Consider the following 9,718-nt stretch of genomic DNA (forward strand, 5'->3'; position numbering starts at 1 on the left):
CCACCAAAGTTATTTCTCTCATCCCCTTCACAGAATAACATCAGTTAATTTAGATCATTATTTACGTTTGGAGCTAGTGGAAATGAGTTTTTTAAAGCAATACGGTTTGAGACGTCATTTTTGCCGTCATCAGTTATCGGGCGATTTGACTACCACATAAAGGGTCCCACCGCCCAGCCTTCAAGGTCATTGGGGAGTGGAGGCCCAGTAGCGTATGAATAGCATCAATGCATATAAGAGTTTGAGAAAGAGTCTCAACAAAGTGGGACAATGGCTTCATTTCTTTCCTGCAGCAGTAGGCCCACTGCATCTCAGGAATACAGTGTGGCAGTTGTTCAGCAGTAGAAGGTGATTTTGATAGAGCGATACGAAGTAAAAATCAAGTGAACAACGGCAATGAATAGGAATGCAGATAGAAAAGTAAAGAAGTTATCAAGGAAAGGCATAAACCAAGAAAAGAAATTGAAAGTTATCACTTGCTTTGAAAATAGAGAGCGTCAAAGTGATGTTATGCGTAAGTTTAAGCTCACAACCTTGACAGTCTGCACAAATATTCTGAATAAAGACAAGGTTAAAATGTCAGTGACATCAGCCGCACCAACTTCAGCCAAGCAGTCAACACGTATGCAAAGTTCATTGCTGGAAAAAACAGAAAGACTTCTAATTACCTGGATTTACAATAAACAGTTGAATGATGTTCCTCTATCACAGGCAGTTACTTGGGCAAAAGCTGTGGCTTGATTTGAATCTATAAAAGAAGATGAGGGAGGTGATTTCTCCAAGACTTTAAGTGGAAACTTCAATTGGTTCCACAATTTTAAACTCTGAGCTGGTGTTTTAGTGCTACGATAACAGGTGAATCTGCAAGTGCTGATAGCATAGTCGATGCCACAACATTTTCTGCTGAACTCCAATCTGTGATTGAGTCCAATCTGTGATTGAGTCCAATCTGTGATTGAGAGAGGCTCCTTTCCCCCTCAACTTGTTTTTAATGTCGACGAGACAGAATTGTTTGAATAGAATGAATTTGAATCATTAATTTTAAGGGAAGAAACACCTGAGTTAGGTTTCAAGGCATTTAAAGACCGTTTCCCGCGGCTTATGATGCTAATGCCTCGGGACTTCAAATTAAAGCCAGTTGTAATTTATCATTCACTAACTACTCCAGCAATGAAATGGTATTCGAAGTAGCACTTGCCTGCCATTTGGATGAGCAACAAAAGGCCTGGGTGACACAAGAATTGTTTTTAGACTGGTTATAAAATTCTTCAACTACCGGAAATGCATTACGAACCCCTGAGATAGCATGCATTTTTTCCTGTATGTTAGCCTACCTACTCGAAATGTAGGAATTTCAAAAGCACGTACAAATTTATTTCAACGAGAAAAAACTTCTTTCAATGCCTGCCTACTATCTTTAAAGATATTTTAAACAACAAATGGTTATATAAATAAGGTCTTCTAAGGCTATTAATAGGAATATATATGGTTTATAGGAAATTCGATACTCAACTCATATGCTACTGGGAATGCATCCCTATATTCCCAATGTTAAAATGCTCTCATACAATGCAAATTCGTATAGTGCTAAGACCCCAAGGAACGCATCCCTTGTTCTAAGCGAAGCATGGTTGTAAATAAACTACCTTCAAGTATATTTCAAAGCTGAAACATGCTCATATTTAGGCAAGACAAAAACTCCTTTTAAGAACAAGATGAATAAAATAATATTAGAATTTTCTTACCCATATTGGCTTCCAGCCTAAAAAGCGAGACCTCTTGACCAATTGCCCCTCAAAACGAGTTGCAGTCTTTTGCAACTGACGAAGAGGCTGCACACAAAGCACCTGGCGCATTTGAGCATCCCTTGCCATCTCCAAAGCCGTTTGACCTGCAATGAGCAAAGAAATTACTTATAATGGGCAATGAATACTTCTTTAAGCAAGAGAAAGTTGACAGAATTACAACTTCAGTCCTCCCAAATAGAATGTGGAGAATCAACAGAAACTAAGTAATTGAGGATGGGTCCCAAACACTTTCGTATCAGCTTTGATTCCAATTCAGCTCCTGACACTGGTTCTTGGTTCCAGTTCTAAATATAGTGTTTTGTTTTCATTACATAATTCTAAAAGTATTAATGATTTTCACTGTGGTACTATGAAAACTACCTTAAATAATACATATACTAATCTCACAAGTCATTACATCCATAGCATCATTCATATTATACAAATACTGTAATGAATACTATGCTCAAGCAGTGGCAGATCTATAGGGGGTGGGGTCCCAGAGCCCCCCACCCCCACGTTGAAACACACACTTGATAAAATCAAAGTTTGTAGAGAAGTATTTAGTAGTATTTTCTGATATATTTACCTACTTAAACAAATGAAATACATATTAGCTCTAAACTTTGGGCCTATTTTACAGATTATTTGTAAAATATATGTTCTGTATAGTAGGTTCTGGTATGTAACAATCCAGAGGCAGATCCACAGAGGGCCCCCCCCTTGGGTAACCAATTTACGCTAGGTAGAATGGTAATTTTGTTTGGGCCCCACAACTGCTTGGAGGTTACCCATCTTTAGCCCCCCCCCCCCCCCCCCCCCCCCTGTCCCTATCCTGGATCCGCCACTGTGCTCAAGTGAAGTTTTTCAACTGGGTTTACCCACCATTTACGTATTTATGTACTTTGGTGACATTCTTTTTTACTTTGATTTTAATCCCTGTTCTAGGATCAAGAACCGATGGATACAAAAACCAAAGAATCAAACCGACTCATCCCAACTGGGAAATCATGAGAGGAGCCTTCTTCATACAGCTCCTATATTTATTAAGTATACTAATTAGATGGCAATATCAAAATACTGACTACTTACTTAAAAATCCAACAAAATATTTGCTTCTAAAATGAACTCTTCCATAGAAGGGATACACTCTTTAGAATAGGTTGATTGTAAAAGGCTTTTATTTTAAGAAGAATTTGGCTCTTTACACAACCAATAATGCCATGGATAACCAACTGCTGCAAATCCATCACCCAGACCACCATCCAGAAAATGCTATGGTAGACAATTATCTAAGTATAAAATACTTCCTTTCACAATAACAACTAAATACAAAAGAAACCTACCTCTGTTATTTCTTATGGAGGTATCAATTCCATTCTGCAAAAGCAAGACAGCAACTTCTTTATGGCCACGATATGATGCACAGTGCAGGCAAGTATTACCTTGAGCATCCACGCAATTTATGTTGGGTGGTTTATCCTGCTTTAACTGAAATTAAACATCAATGAATGATATACTCAGTTCTCTATTTCTTGAGAAACCATAATACGAGAGAGGGAAAAGCTTTTGGGAGAGGGGAGGGGCTGAAGCTGGCTACGAGCCTGGAGGTAAGTATCACTCACCATGGCACCTACGGACTTCAAATCGCCCTGCCGAGCAGCAGCAAGGAGAGCTTCCTCCCGTCGTCTTGCCTCTGTAGTCTCCGCTGCAGCCAACAGCTTGCACACTTCAGGATCTCTTCCAACCTCTCTTGGTGTGAGCCCTTCCCCATTTGCAACACTCACATCCGCACCTCTTCCCAAGAGAACCAACACCAAATCCTACATTGAAAGCAATCAGAGAATGAAATCTTCATCCAACAGACAGCATGCCACAGATCCATACAAATGCATATTCTATTTTGTAATTGAATATGAATTATATGCTTGAATCGGAATCTCACTTAATTTACAGTTTAAAAAAATGAATTTAGAAACCAATCAAAGATACCTCTCTTTCCTCTATGCACTATGTTTTTTTCCAGATAAAATTAAGCTCTTGATAGAACAGGCTTTGGCACAAATAAAATAAATACGTAATTAAATACTTAAAATTGACAGTGATATTTCCTATAAGAACATATAATGTACTAGGTATTTTATAGCTTCTTCACTATAGGTATCATTTATGTGGCAGTTTGCCCAGAAGTAAAATAATTAAAAAAAAAGATGATGTTACACATCCATACAAGAGGAGACATCTCCCGAAGTAATTTATGCACATATTCTATGAGGCCAACAATTTCCAGAAAAATTCACACATTCAGTTACTAGATATCCCCAGCTCAACCTACTCCACCCATTCTATAAATTCCAGGGGAAAAATGTATTTGAGTTTGTGCCGACAGAGTTTGTGCCACCACCGTTGCTTCACAAGAGAATGGTTTCCCTTTCTAACAGTATATAATCCTTGGAACAAGACGAGGTAAATTCAAATACTGTATTTTTTCAGAGCCCAAGGTATTGACGGTAAACTTGCCAGCCTCATATCGAGGCTCGAACATATTTCGTACTGCTCACCAGAATGTTCAAGTGCATTCAATGTCCTCGGCTGTTGTGCCTCCCTTTTTCCCTCTCTCCCTTTTCCCTGCTATCCCCCTCTAACCACCCTTTCCTGTCCTTCTTCACACCTACTCTGGCACTCATTCTAAAATTCACAGAAAGCCCATCTCCACTTCCTCATTTTAATGCCTCTGAAAATTTACGGCATAAATATTCACCAGATGTAATCTGCAAGACAGCAACGGCAAGGAGCGATTGTGACCAACAGGAATTACTCTAAATACCTAAACAATCATCACTTTAAAATGTTTTGGAATGACAATTGTGACTGAAAATATTTCTTCAATGCATATGCACATGATTGCTACAAATTTAAATGACTATATATAACTTTGCGAGGTAAATTCCATAAATCTAAAAAAAATAACAATTTATTTTTTTCCTAGCCAGCGGCCAAAACCCAAAAAAAAAAAATAATAATAATAATTTTTTTTTCAGTTTGATACATCACTTTCTTCTCAATGGCTTTGAAAACCAATTTTGTAAAATTAAAACAATTCATGACATTTATTGCTTGTCAAATTACTTTTGACAATACATACTTAAGGTTCAAATGAAATATCTAAATTAATTTGGACAAAAAAATCAAGGCACAGAAAACATACTCAAATGAATCCACACATCACTTTTGTCAATATCTCTTGTTTATTAAATTCGAAATCTTAGCAGCACTTTGATGTATTAAATATCAGAATCAACATCTCCAGTTGTACACCTAGGTCTCCCTCTCCTCCCATTTTTTAATGCCTCTTTAACTTCCCTGTTGCATTTATACCAGAAGTACAGGGTACTTCTATTTTTATTCATCCTTCACTATGCTTCCATTACTGTTAAGCCTGCCTCCAACAAGCCGACCACTTTCCCCCTCTCGCCTCCGGACAAAGGCATCTCAAATCAAGATAGGAGCATATCCTTCCTGATCCAAAGAAAAATGCATTCTGGCCATGTGCTCATCAGCCCTTTCAGAAAAGCTAAAACTTTTTCAAAGTCAACTGCATTCAAATACGTGGCCCATCAAATCCGCTCATTGACTGTCTTTTTTACCTCAAGAGAAAGCTTGCTATGGCCTGTAGTGATTTTTGTCATTTCGTTGTGATATGGGAAGGAAAATTCCGTTCCAAATGTGCGCACATGATGCCATCAAATGCAACTCTATCCTACGGAGTTCATTGCGAGTCACCCTCTGGGTTGCGGGTGGTCGGTCGCGTATTTGGACAGCGAAGAAAGGAAATAGTTTGCCTTGTTTGAATTTCCCACACTGACCAAAGAATAACAACCCACTGGAAAGGAAACCCACTATCCCTTGGAGCGGTAGTAGCGGCACAACCATTGTTAGGATACTTTTTTCCCCATAGTACATATAACTGTGTAACATCCAACATCTTGCACCATGCAATGGAATAACCACACAAACTGGTAGCAGGAAAAATTCATGAAGCTTTTTTTTATTGCCATTACACTAAACAGCTATGTATAAAACAACTTTGAATGTGCCAATGGCACCAAAAATTTCATATTCAACCAGCACAAAATTAAAAACAAGTCTACACTTACCTCTCTGCCAATAAAAGCAGCTTTATGCAGGGCGGTGTCCCCGGCATCATTTATTGCATTAATGTCCGCTCCATTATCCAGCAACATTTCTACCACAGTAAGATGCCCAAAGTAGGAGGCTAAATGCAGAGGTGTCCATCCAAAATTGCTTTTGTTCTTTCCTACAAAAATGAAATGTTTTTGTAGAATCAACACAATTGATACAATTATCATTATATCATAGCCAAAGAAATTAACCAAATGAAAAGGACACAAAAAGAAAAATTTTTCATTTTCCCGCCATGTGATGTTGGTGAATCCTTCTCAGGTTTACCATTGGTTGATCTCGCCCATTTCTCCCAATACTTCGATTGTCAACTCAACCACAGTCTTTAGGGGTCTGAATCAACCTCTGAGCAGCAGGTGATTCAGGCCCCTGAAGACGATGGTTGAGTTGCCAACCAAAATGTAGTACCCAATTACCCTATCAAGCACTGGAAAGCCAAAAATGAATTTTCCAACAAGATATGTAGAATTAAAATACTAAATTATTCTTGAGACACGTAATCAGCAGACAGCAAGAAAGAATATTATTTTCCATAGAATATCAACAGTTAAACTACACATATTAAGAACCATAGAAAGTCGGAAAAAATTGGAAATATTATAATGCAGAGAGAAACAAACAAAGAACATTGGAACAAAACCGATCTTCGAATTACTTCAGTCAGATGTATTGCCCTCAATATCCAATTCAGCTGTATCATGAACATAAACAACGGAAATGCATATCAAGCAACACAAAACAAAAACAAATTGTGATGAACCAACATGCAAAGAAGGCTTTCCATGATATGAAGAACTCAATAACTCCAGGAAGAAGCTGCTATGAATAACTACCATCCACAACTTCTTACATCACCAGAATCTTCATAGCTAATGGAGTCTGCACAATTTTCAAATGTGTTGGCTGAAGATTAGAGGGAGAATTTCCCAGTGAAAAAATCAGCAGCCTTACCCATTAGTTGGGTTAACTCTGTGGTTCATCTTTGGGGGTAGAGTAAAGATTGATTCCAGTAAAGTTGGGGCGGAGACTTCCTCACTTAAGCAAAGCAACCACAGCTGGTTTGGAACATTGAGAGAAAGCTGGAAACTGCTTACTTATATTGGATGGGGATCAACTTCTCTTGAACAAATTTCAGGCTTGCTGATGGGAGCTTGTACTGCCTTCAGATGAAGGCATGAAATTTCCAATCCCTTCCCAACCAAATCTATTTGGACCCAAGTGGTTCTGCCATCCTCATCACATCAAGAGCTTTGTATTCTAATGGGATGGTCTACCAATATTTCATTATAGCAATTTTGATAAAGCTTGATTGATAAATAGATCCGAATATTTTCATTTTTCAATCTGTCACCAACTTTTCCAGCTATTTGTAACAAATAATCAACAGCCTTAATCCATTCCCTAATAAGGAAAAGAAGTCATGCCACTACTTCTCACCCACTCCTCACAGTCATGTGTTGCATGGGTGGGGCATGGTTTGTTGTTTACACTTCAGTGAGTGATTCCTTCCATCAAAAAAAAGTTCTCCTTGAACAAACAAATCAACCATAGAACTGTCACGGCATTGCCAACTCTTGAAAAGTGAGTGGCAACTTTCGTATTTCCTTACTTATAACACAAGAGAAGGATGATTTTTTTTCTTCGTTAGTTATCATTCTCTCTTATCAACCAATTTTTTTTAGAAATAGGTCTGATTGAATAGCTGCATCCCTTGACAAGACTTAGACACAATAGCAATCCTGTTACAGATCTAAAACACATTCACAATCAAAGAACTAAAAATTTCAATAGTGATTCAGGAGTCTATGATAATTCAATAGTAGTTCCCAAGGCACAAACAGCCAAGACAAGGGAGTCAAATATGTACTAAAAATTGCTATCCGAATTCTTTGACTAATATGACATGAAATAAATTTAAAGCCAGCGAGAGAGGAATTCTCCAACAGAAAAAAAACATTGATAATACCAAAGTAGGAAGAAGAATTTGGCAAACAAACATTTGAAGAAAAATTTACATTAAGTAAATACCTAATGTAAATTTTTCTTGAAATTGTGATTGTGTACAGGTCAGCTCAGCAGAAAGAAATTACACTAAATTGGTAGCGGTTAAGACAGCCTACTAATGGAAAATGAATGTTCAAATGTGAAGAAACTGGTGAGATGTTGCCTATCCCTATCTCATATCGAATAAGTACAATTCCCTCCATAAGTTTGTGGCAGGCGACTACAAACCTTTCATCATATTGCCACCGCTGACTAGGTTTCTCAAATGTTTCACCTTAATCTACATTTAACGAGACCACGTCGAGCTGACGTGTAGAGACAAATTAAAATGACAGATTACGATAAAGATAGTTACCATTTCCGCCCAAAACTTTACCCAAACAAAATTTTGGTAATAAACGATAAATATAAATCCACCACATATTTCGTAAATAAAGCGTCAATGTTCAATCCTATAAAAAGGCTAAGAAAGGAAACCAAATGTATGATAAGCAAAACGAACTCTTCGGTGAGGAACTGTGATATGTTAGCATACCGGTTCCCGAATCGTGTCCAAATACCTGATAACCCAAAACCAATGCAAACGACTTATTGACACAGCTTCTAAAGAGCATTACCCAATTTGAGTGAATGAATTAAACATGACAATAAATTGCGTAGGGAAAATGAATTTCACAGCATTAATTATTAATTACCTCTGCAGCTGATATTAAGAGTTATTTTTTCCGCCTTCCTGGCATTGAGGAGCTCTTGGACCATAGGAATGTCCCCATGCCTTGCACTATAGAGGAGTATTTCTTGTAATTCCATCTCCGTTCTTTCTTCGAAAATCATTCTGCTTGTCTCGATTTAATTCAAGTCATCCTCAACAGGCAACACAATATTACTGTTGGCTTGAATTTAAAAGCACTAACGTTGACATATTGCTAGGGTGTGTAGCAGGAGATCATGTGATTGACAGTAATTGCCATTTCCTTTAGACAACTAATTTAGATCACTGACAAAAAATTAAGTTTTCACGAAACCAATTAAAAACAAAAGAGGAGACCATGAAAAGGTACAGTAGAACAGCAATTAACACTCAGTTCACTCCACGACAATGAATTCCACACGTATACGTTACACAACCTCAGCTAGCCGAAAACTTGACAGACAAGTGGAATAACATACTGAAATACTGTACGCCTCAAATTGTCATACCAAAGACCCAAAGACAATGAAGGACAGACGAGCGTATTTCTTCCATCATGATTGTTTTTGTTTACTTCTTTCCAGCCTCGAGGGAGAAATAATTGCGTGGCGATAGTTACCGCTCGTCTTCGCAGTTTATTTCAATATACTAACTTAGGATCGTTCAAACTGTTTAATATATTCAGGACTGTGTGAAAGTTATCTCAGAATTTTATTTTTTATTCGTATTTTGTATGCTAATATGCGTTGCAATTTTCTCTGAAACTTTATTTACGTATTGTTTGCTGAATGAATACAAGCATGGGAAAAGACGAAATATCAATTATGCCTCTGCGCTTTGGAGTTAGGTTCTCCCCTCCTGCTCTTGTGTACGTTTATGAAAGGAGAGCAGCGGAGACGACAACAGCAGGTATCCTCCGACGTCGAATAATGCCAGTAAGAGACTTCTTCCATTCTTCTGACATCGAATCAACAGCGAAGACCTTGCTGGAAAGGCATGGAAGGCAGTTATTTCGAGATGTTCCAATAGAGGT

General features: G+C 37.9%; 1 protein-coding gene across 2 annotated transcripts in view; it reads right to left on the bottom strand.

Annotated features, from left to right (window-relative positions):
• The window catches only part of LOC124154594 (oxysterol-binding protein-related protein 2), a 257,342-nt gene extending 248,148 nt beyond the window's left edge, over positions 1–9,194 (bottom strand). Inside the window, exons 1-5 of one of the 2 annotated variants that reach the window (XM_046528425.1) lie at positions 8,690–9,194; positions 5,945–6,105; positions 3,413–3,610; positions 3,134–3,278; positions 1,746–1,891 (exon numbers count right to left, since the gene is read on the bottom strand). In XM_046528425.1, coding sequence (XP_046384381.1) covers positions 1,746–1,891; positions 3,134–3,278; positions 3,413–3,610; positions 5,945–6,105; positions 8,690–8,828 — 789 coding nt within the window. In that variant the 5' untranslated portion in view covers positions 8,829–9,194. The remainder of the gene's footprint in view (positions 1–1,745; positions 1,892–3,133; positions 3,279–3,412; positions 3,611–5,944; positions 6,106–8,689) is intronic. The other variant, XM_046528424.1, reaches the window with a different exon arrangement.
• Between the last annotated feature and the right edge of the window lie 524 nt (positions 9,195–9,718).

The sequence above is a fragment of the Ischnura elegans genome, chromosome 2 (genome assembly GCF_921293095.1).
Source record: "Ischnura elegans chromosome 2, ioIscEleg1.1, whole genome shotgun sequence".
NCBI lineage: Eukaryota > Metazoa > Arthropoda > Insecta > Odonata > Coenagrionidae > Ischnura > Ischnura elegans.